At 41.8% G+C, this 24,741-nt stretch overlaps 1 protein-coding gene across 2 annotated transcripts in view; it reads right to left on the reverse strand.

The window, feature by feature from the left end:
- PREX1 (phosphatidylinositol-3,4,5-trisphosphate dependent Rac exchange factor 1) overlaps window positions 1–24,741 on the reverse strand; it is a 111,487-nt gene that overhangs the window by 7,870 nt on the left and 78,876 nt on the right. The window contains exons 15-33 of one of the 2 annotated variants that reach the window (XM_014876063.2): window positions 23,608–23,680; window positions 22,241–22,383; window positions 19,605–19,697; window positions 18,230–18,378; window positions 17,231–17,316; window positions 15,889–16,025; window positions 15,278–15,443; window positions 13,850–14,037; window positions 12,976–13,137; window positions 12,215–12,425; window positions 10,772–11,030; window positions 9,123–9,329; window positions 6,923–7,011; window positions 6,251–6,333; window positions 5,578–5,668; window positions 4,004–4,132; window positions 3,252–3,293; window positions 1,536–1,753; window positions 435–534 (exon numbers count right to left, since the gene is read on the reverse strand). In XM_014876063.2, the coding sequence (XP_014731549.2) occupies window positions 435–534; window positions 1,536–1,753; window positions 3,252–3,293; window positions 4,004–4,132; window positions 5,578–5,668; window positions 6,251–6,333; window positions 6,923–7,011; window positions 9,123–9,329; window positions 10,772–11,030; window positions 12,215–12,425; window positions 12,976–13,137; window positions 13,850–14,037; window positions 15,278–15,443; window positions 15,889–16,025; window positions 17,231–17,316; window positions 18,230–18,378; window positions 19,605–19,697; window positions 22,241–22,383; window positions 23,608–23,680 (2,626 nt within the window). Of the gene's footprint in view, window positions 1–434; window positions 535–1,535; window positions 1,754–3,251; window positions 3,294–4,003; window positions 4,133–5,577; window positions 5,669–6,250; window positions 6,334–6,922; window positions 7,012–9,122; window positions 9,330–10,771; window positions 11,034–12,214; window positions 12,426–12,975; window positions 13,138–13,849; window positions 14,038–15,277; window positions 15,444–15,888; window positions 16,026–17,230; window positions 17,317–18,229; window positions 18,379–19,604; window positions 19,698–22,240; window positions 22,384–23,607; window positions 23,681–24,741 lie in introns of both variants that reach the window. The other variant, XM_088175123.1, reaches the window with a different exon arrangement.

Consider the following 24,741-nt stretch of genomic DNA (forward strand, 5'->3'; position numbering starts at 1 on the left):
CAGGCTCTGAAATCTTATACTTAAAAGATCATAGTGTGACCTAGTATGATGTTTGATCCAAATACAGAAAATACAGTTAATAATTTGAATCCCATATTGTTTCATGGTATTTCATAGCCAGCAGACATGAATCTGACAGGGTAAGACACTGGACACTGAAAAGCTGGGGATTCACCACAGGGCATGTGATGCTAATTCTCTGTCATATCTCCCCCTGCTGCAGGGAATCACACAGATAAGGCACAGCACACACCCCACCATCATTCCATCGTGTCAGTCATGCTGAGGGAATACAGCAGTGCTTCAGAGAAGCTGCCCAGTGCTCTCCAGGTGTGACATGGTCTCTAAGATTTACAGTCAGAGGGGATATTAAATCCATAGAACATACCAAAACAAAAAAAAAAAAGTGCCTCAAAGAAATAGAAAATACTCACTTGCTACAAGGATTTCATCCAGCTGCTTGAAAAAAAAGGCAACTTTGTCTAGTTCAGCCAGAGTGACCTGGATGTCTTCCAGCATGGTGCGCTCCTCCTTCTGTAGGGCAAGGCAAACAACAGAAGGTGCTGTTGTTATAGGCACGTTTTGGTTCAGGAAAGCTAAAGCAGAATGCAGAGCTTTCCATGAGCTCCATCTCAGCCAGGAAATCACTAAGAGCTTTTTAACTCTGCAATATAACTTTAACTAGCCTTTGCTTAGATGTCATTTGATGTGATTCATGGAGTAGAGAGGTTTAAGAACTGAGTAAGTTTGCAGGGATCTCTTTCTCCAAACTTTATACCAACAAATGTAAGAAACAGTTGATCAGTTACTGCAAAATAAATAGTGATACATTCTATGCAATGCAAACAAATAGCAGTAACATGCATAGATAGTTTGGATTGTATTTTATAAAAAATCTGCACACTCCATCTACAATATCTACAAAGTAGAGAAAAAAACCTCTCTTCTCTATAATGTCAGAACTACTTTTCTGTTTTATGCCTCTCTTTTCTTAGCATTTTTAGAGTTTCAGCAGCTGATCTTCTGTAGCTCATCTGTTCTTTAGGTGCAGATGAACGATGCAAGCACAGCTCCTCTCCTCAGACATGGTTCCTCAAGCCCCAGCACCACAGACCTGAGACACAGACTGCACTCTATCTGTTTGTCTGAAGCCCTGCAATACTCAGAACTTCCTCACCAGTTTGGGAGCTGCGTGTCCTTACAGGGGGTGGCAGGGAACACTCATGCCACCAACAGCTGGGCACTAAAACCTCTCTAAATGCAGCAGCATTGCTCCAAATATGAAGGCTGACTGTTTTTTACAGTGTTCAAGAGTGACAACGGGTCCAGCATTTGTGAAGAGGTGAATATGACTGGAAATGGAATATGGCACTTGGTTGTCAGCTGTGGAAATCTCCAGAGTTTGCAGTAGTGAGAGTCTGAATACACTGCTGGAATGCAGGTAAGAGGCTCAACAGCTCTGGCTGTGTTGAGTGGCACAGAATCACACAGGTAAATGTAGGCAGACCCAAGGATACCACAATTCTTCATCTTACCACGGTGGGGGAGAGAAGAGACTGGTAGTTCAGTAAAACTCCAGTGGCTGCTATCTGTTCCAGCCATTTTCTGCTGGCATCTCTGCTGCTCTCTTCATACTCCCCATTGTTGTTGTACCGATAGTTGAGAGCAGCCAGTAACTGCTCTGAAAAGGTGCAAATAGCAGCCACAAGAGACTGGCAGAAGATGGAATCACGTCTCAGCTGTAGCTCAGTATCTGTCAGAGAAAAGGAGAGAAGGATAAAGAAGTCATGAATATGCTCATCCTCCTTCTCACTGCCAACAAAGTAGTTTGTGTGTGTGCACACAATGTTCAGCTTCTGCTGGAGCTTTGCTCTGACTTCATGGATAACCTCTCGTTGCTGTATGACCTGGGTGGATAAAGACAGCACAGCTGGCACAAGTGCATGTTGTGAAATCTTCTAGTCCAACTGGCTCTTCATCATTCCCTCTGCCATCTGCATGCTCCTTCTGAAACTAACTCCTGGAAAGTAACTAACTCCTTAGTTACAGCCATATCTGGACTGATTCCCTTTTTTACGTTTACAGGAGCAAGAGAATTATTGAAAGAAGGTATCCACCATTACATCTCTCTGGGGCTATTAGAGATTAATCTTACCCCATCCATCTGTATTTGGTGGGCTTCCCATATGCCTAATTCATTAACTGGGCCCATCCGTAAGGCACCAATTGGTTTGTTTCTTGGGAGAATTTCCCTGTGTTAATTTTGCTTCCAGAGTGCCTGCCAGGCAGCCACATGCTGGTCAAATCAATCTTGTCATGCTTCAGGGGATTGCAGGCCAGAGAGGCACATGAATAAGTAAAAAGTTACTTCCCAGGCACCTCCAGCCCCTCCAGCAGGCTCTGCAGTGCTGCAGCAGTTGGTCTCATTGGCAAGGCACTATTCCCTAGGGAAAGAAGCTGAAGACATCACCCAGAGGCTTTGAAGGTCTGGATTCTTTTTATAAGAACTTAACAAAATAGACTGACTAACACACTCCAGGCCCTGGGCCATATTCTCAGCTTAAGGGCAACCATTCTTCTTTCCAGCAGATGTTCATGGAGATGCTGCAGGAAGTGGGGCACACACTGGGGAGACATTTTATCTACTATCAAAACCCAGCCTTTGTGGTCAGTAGACTGGCACACAGCTTGGTTTGGACAGACTCACAGACCAGCCCTGGCAGGAGCTGAGAAATAACTTAGAGCCATACAAATCTCTGATCTTCATTATGTGAAGATATGAGAATCAAGTGTGGCAACAGTGAAACACCAGTTTCTAGTTACATATTATCTTATTTTCAAACAAAAGGACACCAAGTAAGTGCTACAACTACAAAAAGCCTGTGCCCAGGCTTCTTGTAAAGACCTGTTCCCTGCCCTGCAAGCACAATGTTTGGTGTGTGACAACAGGTTCATGATGTCCCCAGCATATTTGAGTTCTTGCACATTTAAAGTCTTCGTCTGCCCTTGGCTGTAATTCCAGCATCCCTGCTCTGTTTGGAACGATGACAGTCCATGGGCTCAAAAAAGTTGTACAAGAGATCTCATGTTTGCTGCATGTTCTCACCACAGCAGGAAGGAGTAAAAGGGAGGAGGGTTCTCTTCCATCTGGGAAGGAGGGATTGTACAAAGGAAAAAATGAAGATGGAAAAACCCTGTCTTAGGGACTTCTTAGGTATGTTGTTGTTTTGTGAAAAATGAAAACCCCTTACCTGTGCATTTTAACAAGGCCAAAAGCAGCTGATTCTTCCCATCTAAAACAGTGAAGAAAATAAATGCTGTAGTCAACATAATACCAAAGTAGATGTGATTGCAGCTGGTTAACACTGGTTAACAGTTTCCTCATTCCCCCCAAATCCCTGGCACCTGCATGGCCATGTCTGTTTACTCTGGTAGCCCTCACTTGCACAGACATATTAATGACTGAAAAAAACTAAGTGTAAGGCAAAGTATTTTACTGGCTACATGCTTTGTTAACTACTACCATGAATTACTGGAAACAAATTGCATTTGCAGATGAATCCCCAAGGAGGTGATTTCCATTCAGTGCTTCACACTGATCTGTAAGCATCAGTTTCATCTCCTGTTTCAGTTCAACCAGACTGCAATGGTTTAGGATGTTGTAATATCAGATTGCAGTCACTTCACAGTTTGGAATATACCAAGCATCTCTCTCTTCATTTTCTAAAAGGGTTTAAAAATCACAAGGGAGATAGATGAGTCTGACAGCAATCTGAATGGGCTGATGAAATAACATATGAGGAAAAAAGTTCTTTGGAATTGCTGCACAGGTTCAATTTTACCATAAAGCACCAGGACTCTGCAAACCATAACCTGCTCCAGCTGGTCCTCTCTAGAGCTCAGGATGGCCTTATTACAAAATGAGTTAAAATTATGAAATCAACTGCTAGATTTGAGTAAAGTCTCCCTGAAGCTAGTAACAAGTGTTTCCTTACATACAGACCTTCCACGTGTTTCTGTATGACGTCAACAAGGTTCTTGATACGCACTGGAAGGTTCCATGGATCTTCCTGAATGCTGGTTTGAATATTATTCCTGCACCTAACTGTGGTTTCTTCCTTCTGTTTAAATTCTAGAAAACATGCAGTGTGTTAGCCATTTAGGAAATGCCACATAACTAAGAGTGGCTTAGGAGTTAAAATGTGAATACAGATGAAAGCAGAGACACAGTACCAATAGCAGTAATGAGGAATTCAAGGTTCCTAAATAGAACTAACAGAGAGGGCAAAAGACTATTCCCATAGTCCCATTATCAGCAGTCTCCCTGCTCTGCCCCACTCACAAAGAACCCCTGCTTCCCCTGCCTTTAATGACCTGCACAGAAAATTTATTCTCCATGACTTAGCTACGTAGTTAAGCCAAACACCCCATTGTTGGTGATGAAGTGCATAAGCAGACAGAGAAACAAAAAAAAAATTATGCCAAAAAACTGATCCTGGACAGGACCAGGAGAGCATTCCAATGTCTGTCCATCACATAAAGGTGTCTGTGGTAGGTATTAAACAGACACTGTGGTCCAGGATTGCAGCTGAGTGTAAGCAGGGCTTGTCTGTTCCTCAGTGTGATCAGTTAACTAAAAGACTCTCTGAGGGTAATTAAGCTACTTTTAATAAATGAGATTCTGTTTAAGCAAAATAAAAGAAATATCATTTCTTCCCTTCATTCCAACAGTGCATGGAAAGGCTAACATTCTACACAAATGTGATGTGTTCATAGAGATGAGTACATATAACAGAACTCCACAAGAGTTATTTCTGGAGTCAAGAAAAAGAAAAAGGAGGAAAAGATCTTTAGTGCTAGAGTTTGCCACTGTAACTAAAAAACAGAGCCTGTGAGAGGTTGGAGCTCTCACCTCCTACAGCATCTGAGGTATAGCAGGAGTAGTAGGGAACATTTCAGTTTTCAAATGGGAAAGGAAATGCAGCAAATATTTAGAAAATAAAATCTTCTGTATTTCAAGCAGAAAAGAAACCACATCCTGAGCCTCAAAAGTACTAAAACCAAGGAGTCATCACGCTCCCTGAGGAAAAAGAAAACATGGTACCATCTGTTTGTTCTCTATGGGAATCAGTTTCCAAAATAAGTGTTATGTGAGGATGAGTTTACTCTGGCAATCATCCATCTGAAGAAAAGCAGAGTTAAGTCATTAAGCAAACTAAGGCAGAACCTTCGGTGCCTTGGAGCTCCAGTGGGCAGCCCCTCATCAGCTTCTCAGAGCACTCCTTCACCTCAGATCTGACTATCCCTACTCTGCACCTTTTCAAATACCTGCACAGCAGAGAGGGGATGTGGAAACTGGTGACAGAGCTTCGAGAATTGAGCAACATGTAATGAAAGAGGCCTCTGTGTTTCAGGAGGAATTCTCATGAAAATTACCTCGTAGAGATACAAAATTTCAGTGGTTAGACATGGTGCCTGTGTAATGCACGATTGGGTAGACTGCAGAGTTAATAAACTCTGTGTGGCCATAGCACATTGGAAATCACATTATTAAAAACAGTCAATCTATTTCTTTACCTTGCAAACTGTGGTCCATGGGAAAGTGCTTAGTTTCCTCAAAGGCCTTATTTATTCCTGGTCCTTTTAGAAGTGCATTGATTGCATCAACCTACAATTGGAACACTATGGATCAGTGTCAGTAAGACTTGGAGAAGAAAATCTGAACTCTTGTGGGAAACTGCCAAAGCCCTTACACTATTTGTATTTTGGAATGACTGACACACAGCAGTCAGACTTTATAGCCATGAATTGGCCCCAAGAGTTTCTCACATTTAATAACAACATTTTGCACAACAATGTGCTGATAAGACAATAGCAAACAACTCTCCAGGGTTACACATTATAACCACATCTGCACACTAAACTTGTGAGAACCTCCTGGAATCTGCAAATGTGATCCATTTACATCAAACAAACTATTAGAAGTTAGTCCTTTTTTTTCATAAAAGCTTTTTTCCCCTTTGTCTCATGCCTTAGGTAGGGCAAGTCAGCCTTGCTTAAAAATCACCAGGCAACTTTAATAATGCAAACAAAAGTGATTCATCAAACTGTCCTATAATAATAATGTCCAAAATCTCGATAGTATGCCTTCCTGAAAATATTATTTCATAACACGATTTAGTACTTCCAATTTCTTGATTGATATTGATAAAAAGAAAGCAATTCTGTGTAAGAGTAACGCTTTACATACCTGGTTAAAAAGGTGTTCCAGACAGCCATGAAGTTTGTCTTGCTTGTCTAAAGGTATCCTCATATCATTGGGAAGTTCATCTCCTGATACAGAAGAAATGAAAATCTTTTAACTTAAAAACATGATCTGTGATGAGGCATGGGGAGCCCTTCACACTTGTGTGAAGAAAATAACGATTGCTGCCTTATCTCCAATTCCTAGATCGAAACACTCATTATTTTCATATAATGCAAGTATCCAATAACTAAAACTTATCCCTGCCTAATACCTATCTATTAGAAAAAGGCAAATCTGTATCTTTATGTTCTTGTGATTAGTTTTGAAGAGACCACCGGTGCAAATTAAATATGACAGTGCTTATAATCAGCAAAGACATCCTAGCACTGCTGAAGGGCCAGGCACGAGATGGACACCAGTGACCTGTGCACACACTCACCTGAGCCCATCCCATCCCTGTGACCTGTGCACACACTCACCTGAGCCCATCCCATCCCTGTGACCTGTGCACACACTCACCTGAGCCCATCCCATCACTGACCTGTGCACACACTCACCTGAGCCCATCCCATCCCTGTGACCTGTGCACACACTCACCTGAGCCCATCCCATCCCTGTGACCTGTGCCCACACTCACCTGAGCCCATCTCATCCCTGACCTGTGCCCACACTCACCTGAGCCCATCTCATCACTGCCCAGGTAAGAGCTGTTGCTCCTCACGCTGGTGTAGGACAGCACGGAGTCTCGGTTACTGTTACACTCACTGCAAAGCAGAGCACAGAGGGCATTGAACAAAGGCTGTCCCCACAGCCAGGCACCCACACTGCCACTGTGCCTTCATTAGCACTCTCCCCAAACCTAGTTCTGTGAAAAAGAACTAATGACATGCAGAACAGCCATCAGGAAAGGACAGACTGTCACAGGATGGGTTCTGCTGTTTGCAGCTCACACTGAATGTGGACACATCACCCTGCTTTGGGAAACCATGAACAGACATCTCTGCTGATCGTTTGCTACCAATCCTCGGGGTATTACAGCACCCAAATCCAGCATTTAGGGAGCACAGATACTGGAGGTGGGGAGAAAATTTAGGGAATCTAAGCCACTGCAGAATCAGACACTGTAGATCCTATAATGAAGCAGAGGAGTCACCACAGCTCCACACCCATCTTGGCTCACGCACACATAGAAAATTCTAGAGTGAACCTCCTCTCTTTAAAGTTCACTTTAAACTAATCTTACTAAAAGTAATCAGACTATGGATCTCAGGCTGTCTCCTTCCACTGAAGTGACAATGACAGTGGTTTTAACGGTATAAGCCCAAAACAAAGCTTAAAAAATTCTCCACTGTCTCTGCCTCTGATGCAATTTTTAACTGAGATGAGAAGAAAATATAAAAGCAACCAAAAATACCCTGAGATTCTTGCTGTCCTTTTTAAAATCTAATATCAAATAAAACTGTTTTTTTCTCAGGAAGATTAATACTTATGGCAACTACTCTGCAGTACAAACCCTTATGAATTACACCTCCATGTACATAATTTGGATCTGGATCCAAATGATCCCAGAAAATAAGCACAGCTATTGCAAACAAGGTATTTGCTTATCTGCAATTTTCTTGTGTTTGTAGCTAATCAATACTCTTTTACATCAAAACACATAAAAACCCATTCCCCCTTGAGTAACTATTATCTGTAATATATGCTTAATTCTCTGCCTCTGTTCTAATAAAGATAAGACCGAAAAATGTTTCTCAAATTTATGTGTAGAATTCTGGAACAAATGACAAACCCAGAGAGACTGTGCTGTCACTTTGTTAACCAGAATTAGCCTCAATTACAGAAAATTAAACTACAGGGATACCCTATTAACAGTGAAAGAAATACAGCACATTTCACTCAGAAAGCTCCAAAGCACACGTGCAGATCAAAATCTCACACCACAGAGATGCCCCAGATCTCAGCACTGTATTTACTTGTTCTATTTCTTTATAGACTTCTTATTTGCTGTCCTTTGAGGTGATCAATATTCAACTGGACAAGACCCCAAGCAACCAATCTCAGTGGCCCTGTCCTGAACAAGGCACTGGACTGTGCAGGCTCCAGAGACCCCTTCCAGCACAAACCATTCCCCTTCTGCCATCCTGCACTGGCACCCATTGCTACTGCTACGAGTGCCCTGCAAGAGCAAGTAAAGGCTCAGGGCTGCAGTGGGGACATCACAGAGACAGATCATTCACTCAGGTCCCTGGAATCCTCCCAGCTCTACACTCTTACTAGAAATGTAAAAATGGCCTATTAAAGATGTTAAATTGCAGTGATCACACATGGCCACAACTTGTTATTCCACTTATTCTGAAGCTGAGTTTCCAAATGTTTCCCCACAAAACAGAGAGAATTGGGAGTGAGATTCCCTTTGGTAGCAAATATTCCTGGAGAAGCAGCAGTCAATCATATCCCAAAAAGATTTTGAGACACTTGAATAAGCATTTCCATTTGTGGTTTCAAAAGCCCATTAAAAAAAAACACCTCAATGTCCATTTCTGTTTCTCAGTGTCTTAGACTTTCAGGAAAATTGGCTGCAGAACCAAATGTTAATACCAGCTTTTGTAAAACCAAGCAGTCTGAGAATTCTGCTGGGTTTCTGTAGTTTCTGGCTACAGGATGCAGAAAGTCACACTTGACTTATTTATTTAATTTTATTTCATTTTCTAGGAGCATTAGTATTTTGGCATTATTTCGGGGGAAGTGAATACTAAGTGAATACTAGGTTATTGAGTGACCAGAAAACAACCTGTTTGTTGAATCCATATTGGAATCAGAACTTTGAAACACTGTATTAGTAAGATTAAAGCGACACGATCTTCAGACTGACCTGTAGGAGTCTCTGAAACTCATTGTGTCATGTCCAGAGTCTTCCTGGTCCTCCTCAGAAACTTTGAAACAAACCTTCTTGATTCCACCATGCTCAGCTTTGTCAGGATCGCTCTCTTCTGTTCCCAGGGAAGGTGAGGATGCCTCCTCAATAGATGGTGGCTCACAGGCACCGGCTTCTGTAGGTTCTGTTATAGTGGACAAAAGTCTGCAGAAGCACAACATAGAGCTCTCAGTCCCACAGCTGAACATTCATGACTAAGGCTAAATGCAGCTATGTGAAATCAGAGCTAATTTTGTGAGCACTTTACATAGACTACCACCCAACATGTGATCTGAACTTGCTCTCAGTTTGAAGCCATTGCCCCCCTTGTCCTGTCACTCCAGGCCCTTGTACAGAGCCTCTCTTCATCTTTCTTGCAGGCTCCCATCAGGTACTGGAAGGCCACAAGGAGGTCACCTCAAAGCCTCTTCTCCAGCTTAACAATCCCAATTCTCTCAGGTTTTTCTCACAGCAGAGCTGCTCTGTCCCTCTCATCATCTCCACGGCCTCCTCTGGACTCTCTGCCACATCTTTCCTGGGCTGGGTACCCCAGAGCTGGAGGCAGCTCTGCAGGTAAGGTCTCACCTGAGCAGGGCAGAGGGGCAGATTCCCCCCTGGCCTCACCTGCTGCCCACACTGTGGGGATGAACCCAGGACACAGATGGCCCAGGACTGAATGATGCTGCCAGTGCACACTGATGGCTCACATCCAGCTTCTCATCCACCAGCACTCCTGAGTCCTTCCTGGCACATCTGCCTTCAGCCCCTTTATTCCTCAGCCTGTACTGCCCCGACTAGGTGTTGTTAAACCTCAGGAGATTCCCATGAATCCCAGCTCCCAAAAGGTCTCGTTTCCACAGGTATCCTACTTCTATAAGGTGTAGCTTAATCACTGTAACCGTGGCTGCCTGAGAGTCCTCACTTGCTTCTCCAAGGCACTGGATTTCTCCTCCCCAGCTCACTGGCTCTACCCAGCACCTACCACCCTTCTGCACAAAAGTTGGATCCAGGGCTCCATGTGCTTTCCACTCAGATGAAGTTTTGGTCATATGCTGCTTTTGGCAGGGATACAGGTAATTTATTTTTTTTTCCATTGGCTGGTATGGGACTGTTGTGGATTTGTGCTGAACACAAGGCTGATAATACAGAGATGTTATTGCTGAGCTTACACAAAACCAAGGCCTTTTCTGCCCCTCGTACAGCCACACTGGGGAGGGAGCTGGGGTGTGTGGGAGACTGGAGGAGACACAGCCAGGACAGGTGATCCCAACTGACCCAAGGGATATTCCAGATCATGTGACACCATGCTCAGCATATAAAGTGGGCAGAAAAAGGAGGGAAGGGGAGATATTTGGAGTGATGGTGCTTGTCTTCCCAAGTCACCATTCCCAGGATGGGACCCTATGGTGGGACACCTGAAGGTGGCTGAACACCTGCCTGCCCATGGAAAGCAGTGAATGAATCCCTGCTTTTGCTTTGTTTGTGTGCAGCTTTTGCTTCACCTGTTGAGCTGTCTTTATTTCAACAGCACAATGTGTTTGTGGAGGTTACTGCCTCAATGTTGTAAGAATTTCTTTCCCCAGTGCATACAGGATTTTTGTACTCACTTATTTATCTGAATGACATACTGCTTCATTTCCTTCACTGCAATGTCAAGTTTGTTAAAAAGGTGCAAGTAGGAGTCCTGCATCTCCCAATCTTCCTGTTTCAGCAGAAAACTGAGTCCCCTTTCTTCCTGAATTGTTCCTCCATTTTGCTGGCCAAAGCTACCATCAGGATCTGCATCTTCTGGGGCTGGACATTTCCAGGATGGTGCAGCCATAGTGGTGATGCAATGCTGAGTATATGAGACTGGATTTAAGGTACCTACTAAACATTAAAGGATTTAGTTAGTAACTAGAAAGTCTCTCGTGACTTTCTCCACCCCCTCCCAATGATGATCATTTAGGATAAGTGGAGGTTTAACAGGAAAAACTAAAATTTCACAGAATAGTTTTATATAATTACATTCTATGACAAAATCATTCTGAAAAAAACCAAAAATCCGAAGAAGTTGGGCTTTTTTTCCTGGCGTGCCAACTAGATATTTTGAATTTACTGCAGTTCAGAAATGGGCTAAATTATGGAAGTAAAGACCTATGTCCACATGTATACTCATACAGACAACATAGAAGCTCTCTAAAAGCATTTGATGAAAAGTTAATGAATTTGGGTTCTCAGCAGTCAGTCTATTCTATTATTGCAGCCCTACAGACATTTACACTTACACATACATATAGAAAGGAATAGGATTCTGTCCTTACAATAGATAAATTAATTCTTTTTCCATTTAGAATTGCTGACAGTTTTGGTGCAGTACTTTGCTAAGTACCTTAGCTCACATTAAAAATACTAGTGCCAAAGCAAGCAGGACTCCTTTATAGACCTCAGTTTAAATAGTCAATGCCATTGTTCAGAAGGTTGGTTAGTCTAGACTTCCCTCTTCCAAACACTCCTACACTCTGACCTTCACATAGCAAATGAATCAGAAGCATAAGTGAGATCATGATAAAGAAATGTTGGAACTCAAATAACCAGATTGTAGGAGAAATGCTGCATAGCAGCAATTTATCAGAAAATAGATCCCCTGATAGAGTAGAGACTTTCAACTCCAGTGCACAGAATTTATTTAGCAATGAGAGTAGAAAGCAGCATTACAATGTGATTGACTTCAAGCAATCATGAATGAAGCACTAGCATTGCTGGTCCCTGCTCACTGTTAGACAGCAAGTCACCTCTGGTAAGGGCACAGCACCCCAGCCACCTAACTGCCACGAGATCATGCCCAAACAGTTTAGCCAACAAAGAACATGAAGCCCCTCCATGCTGAAAGCCATTACTTTTTCACAACACCAGAAGGCTGCCATTTAACTAAAAATTTTTAAGGATGAAGAAAGGGTACTGGCAAGACTGTTGTTTCCTTGGAACTTCTATTTGACTTTGCTGAGTAGTGGAAAAACACAACCATTTTATACAGATAAAATCAGTATGACTCAGAAGTTAACGATCACCTTGCTCTGGATCAAGACCAATAATAGAAGGTTTCCGTCCAATGCGAATACTGAACGACCTCCCTGCTGAGGTAGTGCTTTTGGGGTATGACACCTCCATGAGGTTAATATGGCAGTTGGTGGGGCAGAAATCCATGCTGTTGAGGGAATGTGGTTCCATAATGGCTTGTTTGAAGGCTGGGCTCACCTTTGTTTTCAATTCATCTGCAAACTGGGAGAAATAAAATAGGTGTGTGCTACCCCACTTTCCAAAAAAATTTGATGCAACACAGACAATTCTTTTCTTTTCCTGCCTCCTATTCCAGAAATCCAGGAATCCAGATTTCTGCTGCAGCTGGAATAACACGTTTAAAAAAAGCTCATAAAACAACAAAGGAAAGCAACTAGCTACACCTCCTGGCACTCTCTTTTCAAGCAGCTCAGGTAACTGCACCAAAAAAGCACATGCACTTTGTTTGCTTACACCATGATACACTGTAGTTACATTCATGCTAAATAATCAATCTGTTCTCATATTTATTCATTCACACACTGGAAATGAACCTGCAATAATATGTTTTAACCTACAGCTCTGACAAGCAGAAAAGAGTGATTTATAGACAAGGTATTTCTCACTCAAAACTTGCAATTTCAGTAACTTGCAGAGTTGTTCTCATGCCTCCAGGACACCTACCTCAGAACCAGTTTGGATTCATTAATAAAGAATACTAAGAGCCATATAACACAATGAAGTATTGTCTCAATAATTAGTAGTGTTGTACCTCTTGGTAGCTCGTGAGCCTCCTGTTAATGCTTTCCAGCTTAGTGTCACAGATTTGCCGGAATTCATACTGGGGCATGGTGGCCACAGCACTGCTCAGGGACATGAGTCTTTCACAGTTCCTTACAAAGTGACTGTCCTCTGCAGCAAAGGCTGCTAAAATCTAAACAGAAAGACAGGATGTCAGTGATATGAGTCTTGACAAGGAGGGAAAATAGAGTTTTCTTCCACTCAGTGAGTAGCAAAGCCCCATGGTTGAAACAAAGCTGCCTTTATTACTGCCTGAGAATCACTAATGTGTCTAATGCTCAGAGTCATACAACATTCCTTAAAAATGTTTAGAATCATGGAAGTGGATCAAAATATCCACTGTCCAAGTTACCTGCTCTTGCATGCTTTTATGGGACATAACAATAACATTACTGGGATGTGACAAACATTCACCATTAGCTCATTTTTGTCAGAGATGACCAAGCCACTCAGCAGTCTCTGCTGCCTTCCAATATCAGCAGTTCTACCCAATTCCTGTAGCAACCCATCCATCCTCTCAGGTGGGAAAAAACTGCTTGATTTTCTTGCAAGGTAAAGCAAATTCCTGCCTGAAAAGATTAATCTTAAATATCAGCACAGCTTATGTTACGAGGCAGATAAAAGCAAGAATTCCACAGCTGAGGGCTTCCCCTCCATCTGCCTCAACAGCTAAAGTCCTGGAAGCACTAACTCAGTGCATTGTACTGAACAAACTCTAAGCAGGACTGAGAAGACCAATGTCAACCCCAACTGAAGAGCCAAGCCCACAGCAGCCAATAAAAAGCTCTGTTATTGGTTTCCCATTGTGTTTAGGAACAAAGCTGACCACGTAAGGTTTTCAGTACCTTTGCAGTGAGATTGAAGCAACCTTTTGGTTCCACAATTTTCTCCAAGACAAAGGATTTGATTCCTGCACTGCTAACATATTCATACACAACCCCATGCTCCAGGTGGGTGTTATCCACAGTCAGGCTGATGAGAGGGGTTTCTTCACCAATGACCAGTGGAGAAAGAAGAGTCTGTGGTGTCTGGGCTGGAACCAAAGCAAGTTATTAGATGTTTATGGCAGCACACATGAACACAGGCCCACCCAGGCAAGAGAACCTGCTGAGGAGAAGTACTGAATGCAGAGACACAACCTTTGGCTAAAGAAGTGTCTGGAACTATGTGCTGCTGGAGACTGAGAGAATATTCTTAGGAAAATATTTGCTGTTGGCCATTAATGGAGACAGTGGCAGAATTTTAGATAACACACATGCTCCCATCCCCATTCTGATGTTCTTCCCCGTGTGTGTGCACATACCCATGCTCAGGATGCTACTTCATGTTCATGGATCCTAGCAGAAGCTTATATGGGCACAGAAGTATGTTAATCTCTGAGTCCTGCTGTCTGCAATAACCCTCTGGAAGACTGAGATGTGAGGGCAGGGATGTGGTGAGAAGATAACATTTTTCACACAAAGCAATTCTATTGTCACTAGAAACCAGATTGGAGTTCCAGTCAGATTGAGATTTTCTAGGGAGTTGCTCACACACTTCTATCAGGGCACTGCTGCAGCTGTTGCAGTGCTGGAACGTTGTGTGACTGTGAGATTACCAGCAGCACCAGACCTTACATGGCATCTGCACAGATGTGCACCTGCTCCTGGAGAAGTTGCCAATGGCATTAAGGGAGTCTGGGCTCAGTCCTTTGCAAAATTAGATTTTGCTTTAGTAGTCTCCCTTAACATCTACTTTTCCAAATAAGCCCTGAACATGAAAGTAAACCTGGTTTTTCAGCTATGCTTTCAAAAGTTGGAAGAAATACACCCACTCCTTTTCCTGACACAGAGGGAACATGCCTTGAAAACTTGCTCCAGATCAAAGTAATTTAACATCCTAATCTTTAATCAAAAGTAACAGAAAATAGATTAGTCTAGGTGGAGTTACTTGCAGACCTTGCTCTCCATCACCTACCTGCCCATAAATGCGTGGTTTGCAGGGGTTACCAAAAGATTATAAAAATGCTGAGTTTTTCATTCCCACAACTACCTATCTTGTAAAGAACAGAGACTCATAGGTGCATGATTTCTATGTGTTTTCTCAATTTTTTTCCCCCCCGAATAAACTGCAGCAAGGAAATACTTCCTTTGGCAGATTTCATTCAATTACAAAGCTTTGCTAAGATAAAAGATATTCTACAATAATAATTATAATTCATATTTCTACAGTAATTTTCCTTCTGAAAGCCCCTGAATTGTCCCTAGGTTTTCTTCCTCCATGAGAATCTTTACCTGATTCCTGCTGGCTTCTTTGCAGGGATTCCAGTTCTGCATGTCCTTCTAGTGCAGAGTTGTCTTCACTGGAGCCTGGGCCATTCAAACACGCAGGGGATGCTGCTTGCTGAGCTCTGTCCTCCTCAGCATCTTCATGAGTTCTGTACACCCACTGGTACAACCCCTTCCAAGAGATACAGGCTTCAGCTAGGACCTCAATATACCCAATCTCCAAAATATCTGGACTACAAAGGTGAATCTAGCCATCAATTCTATATCTTCTAAGTAGGCTGAAATATCAACATTCCCCCAGCTTTTCTCTGAACTTCAGAGAGCATAAAATTTAGATCAAATAGCTGGGTAAACTCCTATGGTTAGTAATAGTTAATAATTTTCACTACTGTATGCATGAAATGGCTTTCATATTATTTGTAGGTGTTTTGCAACTATGGGCAAATGGAATCAGTCTCCTCAGTGACAGCAGGACCCTGGCATGGAAGGAAATTAGTCAAAACAAATATGTAGATGTTCTTTTTCTGAATATTTAGTGAGCAAAATAGCAAAGGAAAAGGGAAGGGCAGAAGAAGGGTGGGAATTAATGTATTTCCTCTGAGGCTGTGCATTCATACCAGTGCTTCCTGCTGCTTGGTCCTATAGGCTGTGAAGTGCTCCAGAACTTCCTTGTAACTTCCATGTGTTGCATTATTCCCATTAACTTTCAAAATACACTGCCCTGGATGAAGGCCTGCAGCTGCAGCCTCAGAACCTGAAAAATAACAGGAGAGAAGTTAGACAGAAATGCCATCTGCCTATGGAGGAGAATACTGGAAAGGCTGCAAAAGCTTTCTGCTTAGAAAAAGAAGAGCTGGGTCAGTCCTGTCATGCCTTTGCTACAATTCAGAGAGCTTTGCTGTGGAAGGATAACACAGTGTGTCTATCCTTCATGTTTTCAGCAGTGTTGGGAGGATCAGCAATCTCCCATATCTAAATGCATTCATGCTAGAAATTGTCATTTCTGTGGGAAATCCTTTGCTATTCTTATATGGTTCTCTTTTAGCCTTATGGTTACATTAGCTGTGGTCTTGTTTAAGGACAAACTGTTGTATTTGTTTGAGCTTCTTGCACCTGAAAGACAGAACATTTGCATGTTACACAATTTGCCACAGAAAAAGACTATGATGTGAAATATAATTTGTCTTTTCCAGGCAAAATCCCGAAAAATTACAATCTTCCTAGCTGCATCTTTCAGCTTGCATTCCAAGCTGTGAAAAAGTGGTTCTGGGTGTTGCTATAAAAGGATGTAATAAATGTGTGTCCCTGGGAATGCCATCTGTGGGTGCTCCCTAAGCTAACTGCAGCCAGCTGGAGACACACATTTGCTCTGAAGGAAGGAAGTGGTGTATGTCTAAAAGGTCATATTTTCTGCATCTGCTTAACATAAATCTGTGCTTTGCTTGTAGCTCAGTTAATATTTCAGGTACAGAAGTAGTAAATATCTTTTAAAAACATCAAGGAGAGCAGTTTGCCTCTGTGTTACAGTGGTAGTTTGTAGCAATATATGCCTGTGTAAAGGGAGAAGTAGTCTCCAAGCCTTATGTCACTTTGTGATGTGCAGATCGTGTTATGACTTCTCTACCAACCTGCTCATCCTACAGCACCTTCAAAACTCAGTGACCCAAATTGTGGATGACTACAGGCAAAAATATTGAGGAAGCAACAGACCCCTCATGACCCCTCAACTACTGAGATGATAAGCAGCTTGAAACAGGAAATCTCACACTGTTCTATGGTTGAAGATAATTCTTGTCTATCACAGGTTCTTGTCACTATGGTCACTAAATTTGTATAGAACTTTTATAGAACAAGCTGGATAATGAAACCTGGATCTTTCTTTGTTGAAATACATATACACATACACACACTTCATAGACACATGTCTATTTAGCTCTGCACCACAGAGTTTTTACTTACCTCTCCCCACTGCATGAACATATGGTGGTGCTGCTCCCCGGATCTGAAAGCAAAGTGCTTCAGGACAATCTGGGATTTTAATAATCCTGCAGATAAATCAAGGAGAAGAGAAAGCATGGGTTTAATTTAGGCTACCAGAGTTCTGGGCAGTTCTTAACAGCATCTTTCTTTGGCATTCACAACTGGGTTTGGATGAAAGCAAGCATACACAGTGTTTACAAATAAATAACAAATAAATTGACCTGAAGAAATATACTCCATCTTCAATCTCCAAGGCAGATGGAAGATTCTATTTATTAATTCAAATTTGGCACTTCTTAATTTATTACATCTTTAAGTAAATAATACTTGACAGAAACTTTCTAAGGCATTTATATTCACTTCCATTTCTATGCAAACTTCAGTGTAGCTGTGCTAACCTATACCAGCAGAGGATTTTTTTTCCACTAAAAAATTCAAAAAACCAAAACAGACTGGACAAGACATTCTGGACTAGAATTCAGCAACAAATGTTCACTGAGACATTCAGTTCTGTGGCACATTCTGAGATTACAGAATCTAACAATACACAAGACACTAACAGGGCCAACCCTCATTATAAGAAACAGACTGAAAAACTGGAAGGGCTGACATTGTTCGAGTCATCCAAAAATAAGCCAAGCTTTAATGGGTGGAAATTGTTTTCCCAAGCACATAACAAAGTGAGAGGAGTTCACACCTGACAAAGAATGACAATCCTTGTGATTCATTTATGTTTGTACACGAGGAAACCAAAAGTTACCTGCAGTATAAAGAGAACACGTGCCAACCTCTCCTAGCAGCCCAAGGGTCATCACTAAAAACAAGCCACGACTCTTGTACCTCTCATTTCTGTCATGTTTTCCTATTTAGTGGCTTCTGCACAGCAAAGTCTTTACACAGGTTTCACTACAACTGCACAAGTACTACATAAATGACATTTCTCAATAATCTTCTCTCTCTGCCCATCGTGGCACTTACTCTTTTGATTTGGTGGCCACCAGGAGCCTAAGTGGCCTTCGTGAGCAGAAGGACTGGGATAAGATGGTTTCCACTTCAGCAAAGGGCCGCAGGAATACTAAATCCTCATTGATGCAATAGATTTTTCTTCCTGCTTGCAGGCCAGCCATCTGCAAAGGGAACAAACAGCACAGAGCACTTTGGATCACTGGCAGCAAAACTCTAAAAGCTCAGGCTCCAAGGTTCAACTGTTCCCTACTTATGGACATTTCTAGGATTACTTTCACATGGAATTCTCTATAAGTAGTGTTGGTTCATCCAATCATTTGTCACTGCCCCTTAAAGTTTTCTGCATTTACAGAAAATGAAGAGATTTCACCAGTATCCTTAGATATATGCCACTCTACAGATGTATCTTAGTTTGCAATGGATAAATCTGAGTACTTTTCTGCTACAAATTTGAAAGGGACTATTGAAAAAAGGAGACTATAAAAAAAAACGGGTAAGGGGACACAAGTGAAAACTAGGAGCTGATACCAGTGAGATGCAGAAGTGGGACCTCCCACACCTTGGGCACAGGAGCTGTGGACAGATTTCAGCCATCAGCCTTGCAAAACCAACCTATACCCAGTCACATCAGTAAATGTAACCTGGTTTGAAGTGGTGAGAAAAACTGTCTCTGCCTTAAGTGAAGTACTAGCTCCTCATTAGCCCAAAAAGTCATAAGATTTTGATTTTAATCCCCCTAGGTTTTGCACCTAACTTTAGTTATTTGGCAATGGTCACAAATGCCCACTGGACAATAGCCTCAAATATATCCCTTGATGATCTCTACCAGTTAAAATATAACATAGCAACCTTTGCACTAGGTGTTAGGTATCAAGGAACCATCAAAAATTATTAAACTGTCCCGATTACAATTACTTTGTATAACTTTGTGGTGGTCTGTAAAGATTTCCTGAAATTTTTACCTGCTGAGACCTGGTCAGTCTCCCTTGTATCTGACAAGGACCAGTCAGTGTCAGATTTTTAAGAGTGACACTTTGTTACACCAATGAGAAAGTTTATGTGCCTTTGTGAAACACACATGTAAAGAAGAAATACTCAGCTCCTAAGATATTTGGGTTATCTATGTGCTCCAAAGAAACAAAGCAAATATATTCTATCAAACTCCTAAAGGAGAGGCTCTTGTCCTATCACTTCCCAATAATATTCAAGTCCCCCAGTAATGCCAAAACACTTATCAATTTAAAGAAACAGCTGATTACCACGAATTGTAGGAGACAGCCATCTTCTATTAGCTGCCTTTAAAGGAAACAGATTTTGAAAGGATGGTTTGTAATTTTTCTAAGTATTGAAACTTCTTATGTACCAAAATATGAATGTGAGGTTTTACCTCAGCAGAAGACTCTCGTCGAACTGACTTCACCACAATTGCTTTGTTCTTTTCTTCTATGTCAAATCCATAGTCATCCTCTTCTGGTAAAATCTTCAACAGAGCACAATATTTACACATATTTATGCTTCATAAATATGGAGTTCACAGAAAAGGTGAAGACTCAAGATGAGAAATGAGACTTTTCATTGCAAGCCAGAGCTGATCTGGACTTCTGTCTTAAGATGGAAAGGGACTCCTAGATCATTTCACCTACATAACTTGAGCCATAAAATTTAATCTTAGTTATTTCTGCACTGAGCCCTTAATATACACCAAAGCAGATTTTGCAGAGTTACTCAGGTATGATGTGCAGTCTAAGAAGTGAAGAATCTATCCCCACCCTTGAGAGTTTGTTCCAATGGTTAATCAGCTCTTAGAAACTGCATTTGGTTTTATCTCCTAGCCCTTCACCCTTCAATAGAGCTTTCACTTTTAGATTACAGAATTCATCATTATTCAATATTTTCCACTGGTGAATGTAAGACAGAGTGTAGTCATTTGTTTATTTTTTAGAATACATCCCACCTACCTGACAATGAATGATCTGAGTGCTTCTCAGCTATCAGCTTCAGACAAATTTCAGGCCTACCTGTTACAGACCTAAGTACACACTACATAAATGTAATTAACACAGCCCTTCTGTGGCTGCACACTCCTGGATGATGAATGTCTCTTGTCACTGCCTTCCCAGCCTGTCCCCTTGGATCAGAAATCCCTAGAGGACGAGCTCCTTAGTGGCTTTCTTCCCCGAGGTGTTTGAAACACAGGACTTTAATTCTCTGTCTAAAACAGACTGTGGCACAATGAAGAACAGAGGGAAAGCTCTTCTTTGCTCTCTCTGCTGAAATTTTGCAGAGTTGGGCAATTACTGCCACACTTTACTGAGGACAGGAAATGTGAGATACCCTGGAGGAACACGGGAGTTATCACAGGCCTGGGAAGTTGATGACATTTTGAGTTCCAGTCCAGATCTCCAAGTCAGCACTACAGTTTTGAGAATGCTACAGAAAATGTTCAGATGAAAAGGCATCATCTCCACAAATCTTTGAGAATGCTTCTGTTTTGAGTCTTTTGGGACTCCATCATCACATGTGCAATTAAATCTCTCACTCAACTCTGATCGTGGCCAATCTCTACAGGAAACTCTCCTTTGTCTGATACCCAGATTCAAGCAAGCAGCTCTGATTTGTGATGTGGTCACTTTGGGCTAACAAGCAGAGATCACAAGTTCACAGCACACTGCAGTAACCAAATCACAATACCTGGAGTCGGGCCAAAATCCAAATTTCCTTCAACTATGCAAAGAATGTTGTGTATTTTTTCAGTTTGTCAAGATTTATGTTCTTCAATGATGAATAATTGTTCAAATAAATAAATAAATACTAGACCTTGTTTGAATCACATTTTCCAGACTGAAAGCACTTTGTTCCTTGGCATTTTTAACAAGTATTTGCCAAGGTTTCTGTCGTTTTCTGTTTTCAAAGGCAAACTCTCCTGTAATAGAGCAAACTTAGATGAAGGGGGTGGGGAAAGCTATCCACTAAACAACTAGGATTTCATGGCAGTAGGAAAGCATATTTCAGAATAGAGCTGAGGAAATTCCAAAAAACCTCCTGTGGTGGGATCTGAGAATGGGAAGGATTATTAATGCCCTATCATCAGTGTAGAGGCAAGCAGTGAAGTGCCACAGACAGCAAAGCCTCAGGATTACAGCTGCATAGAGCAGAAGTCAGGCATAATTATTTTGTGGATAAATGTAATGAATTTACTGTACTGCTTTTGCAGGGTCTTCACAAGTCCCTTCACTCAAGGGACTGTTAATTTATGCATGTAAATGAAAGCAGCTCATGACTTAAGCATGACTGCTACACATTTGACACAAATCTGTGCCCTCTAAGTAGGAGATTTTTTCCTCAGCATGTGCTCTGGTTTTCTGTTTGAGATGAGACTGCATTTTGACAGAGGGTGACTGATGCACTTCAGAACTACAACAGCAGCATTCATATGGCTTAGAGAATGAAGCCCTGAAATATCTGTGTTTGCATCAGTCTTTTAACTTGCACGTGAATTTACATATAAGCATGTTTGAATTCAAACTGTGCTTGAACTTGTTGGCAGATCTCTTCAAAGAGAGTAGACCTCACTACTTTTTCCTTCACCTTATCAACATTGTGGTACCTGCTAAAGCATCCCCAGCTCCCTTACACTCTGGCAAGGGCTTCTTGGGAAGAGAAAGGGCTTGAGCTGTGCACTGGAAACAAATGGGAACTTCCATGCACTTGCACCTGTGTGAACTGTACATCCAAAACTCCCAGCCAGAGCAGGATGGTCAGGAGCTCCAGAAAGGGGCCTGCAATGTAAGAATTCCCCATGCTCCTAGGATGAGCTGTGCAGTCTGCCTGACTAAAAAGAGCTATAGAAGCTGGAGATATACAGCAAAGCAGACCAAGAATTAGTAGCATTTATGAAGTGAAGAAAAATCTAGCTATGTGTGCAACGGCCCATTTTAATTCTACCCTCTCATTACTCTCCTCTACTATAAAACAATACCATTTCAGCAGAAACATCAAGGTTTACATTAACATATTTCTTACCAGAAGATTCTTTCCCAAGATATTTTCCACGAGCTTGAAGTCATTACGTAGTTGTTTGCTCTTGGAACTGGTGCCCTCCATCTCCTCATCAGCATAAAAGCGGAAATATAAGGATTCATCCTTAAATTCACTTTTCTCCAGGACTGGAAATTATATATATGAAACACATACATGCATTTACATGGAGGGGAAAAAAGAGAGAAACAGAGAAGAAAGTTAAAGGAAATCCTAAATATTTCCCCAGTCTTTACAGAACACAGGCCAGATGCATCTCTATCAGTCACTTCCTTAGCTCTGTATTTTTAAGCTAATTCTGTATTTTAGGACAATAATTTTCTTCACAGTGCATAGTAGCTCATGACATGATGTGACCTCCCTGGCATGCAGAATTTATATAGAATGTGAAAGATCCTCTTGGAAGGAGGATACATCCAAATAAATACTGTAAAACTATAAAAGGAGCAAAGAGAGGTAAAGGGGCTGTTTAAAAGGTATCCACACAGACTAAGGCTCAACCTTAACAAAAAAATTGAGAGGGAAGTGAGATCTACAAAATTCTAGAAAGTATGAAAAAGTTCTTTACCAGTTTTTCAAATACAAGACCTGGGGGCTTCAAATAAAAGCAGCAAGTCCATCCAACATGTACCTATGCAAAGGTCTTCCTTGACAAAGGATGCAATAAATGGCAGAAGTTTGCATGGGCTCAGAACAGACCAAATTATGTTTAAAAGACCCCAGCTATTCTTACATTATTATTAATTATTATGCAAGTTCTCCATTAGTTATTTACAATTATCTGCCCTCAGAAACAGTATTCAAAATACAGTGAGTAAATGTTATCTATGACTAAAACAGGATGTTTCATTTGACAAACTGTGTTTACTCACTCTTAGAACTTGTATATTCTATTTCATACTGATACAGATGTGATTTGTTTGAGGATGGATGGTGTCTAACTTGGCAATCTGGATTATCTAACTTCACATTTGGGTGCCTGAGCACTGAGGATTGTGTTTGTTATCCAAGAGGCAAGGATTTTACTTAACATCTGATATTTTTTGGTGATATTTCAGGACAGTACTTGGCTTGTGCACTGCTCAGATAGCTCTGGAAGAGAGGCAGTGAAAACACATGCTCCTTCTAGCTTGTCTAATCCCTTCAGTGCTTCCCATAACTATGAGCAAATGGCTCCCCTTGGGAAGGCACCAGGCTCAGCCATGTATTGGCTCGAGGGCTGTGTTCCAGAAGGACCTGCAGGAATGCCAGCAAATCGTGTGCACAGCAGGTATGGCACAGCCTAGAAAGGCTCATCTGACTGAAGGAAGAGCTCATTTCCTTGGCTGGGGGAAGTAAAATGGATGCATTACCATGATGCATGAAGCCGTTATTGCAGAGACCCACACCCAGTGCGACAGCCTCCTCCCGAGTCTGGCAGTCTCCCTAGAAACAGGAGAAGAATGTTACACCTCAGACAGATTTCTAAGCTAAATTATTCCCCCTCCCCACCACAGAGCTTGTGGCTCTGAAATAAGCAGGATGATCTATGTAGGGAACAATAGCAAGCCATTAAAACAGGCATCCCATTGCCCAAACACCAGCTCTCCTTCCTACAGGAACCAGGGGAACGAGGAGCAGCACTGGGCTAAGATACCATATTATCTCAATGTAAAGACTTTTTATTTGAAATCACAGGGTTGGACTTCAAGACCCATTAGTCACAGACAATAAAACTCCTTCTTTGAAGCTGAGAGATCCCATCCATATTCAGCTCAAGGGAGAAAAAGCTGAGTACGTGAACTCCAAGGGTCAGACAGGTTAAAACTACAGTGGCAGTTTGCTTACACAGCAGATCACAAAGGCTTCAGTTTCTCACTGCCTGAAGCCTTGAGTGCAGTCATTTAAAACAGGTACCAAAGGTGACTTGCAAATTTACAGACTTCCCTGAAACAGCAGCCTTAAGCTTTACATCTGCAAGTCAGTTCAATACAAGAAATGCCTAATTTTCTCCATGCATCTGCTAATTTTCAGCCACAAGTAAAGATTTTACAAACGTGGTCGGACTTTTTTAGGCAGATAAGTAAGCTTTAAATAGTGCTGGCAAAAAATCAGAAGGCACTGCTGGTCTTACAGAGATCGTTAACACTGTCCCTTGATGAGAGATGAGCAGAGGGACACAGAGGAAGCTGCTGTGTGCTATCCCTGTGACAGCAGCTGCTCAGCTCACTCCAGCAGGGAGGGCACCTGCTGCTTGGGCAACAGAAGCAACTGCAGTGTAATACTTTCAGTCCTATCCAGTGAGAAGCTGTATCCTACACAAATATTCCATCTTGTCTCCCCTCCATCTGAAGAATGAGATACCCGAAAGCTCTCACAGCAGCTGCAGGGTAGTGAACTGACTTTATTTGAAGCAATCAAGAACCCTCTGATCTTGTCAGAAGAACATCAGTTCTTCAAATCCTCCTAAGGAGAGCAGTAGTTATTTGTAGAGATTTGGAGTTTTG

The sequence above is a fragment of the Sturnus vulgaris genome, chromosome 17, assembly GCF_052056855.1.
Source record: "Sturnus vulgaris isolate bStuVul1 chromosome 17, bStuVul1.hap1, whole genome shotgun sequence".
Classification (NCBI taxonomy): domain Eukaryota; kingdom Metazoa; phylum Chordata; class Aves; order Passeriformes; family Sturnidae; genus Sturnus; species Sturnus vulgaris.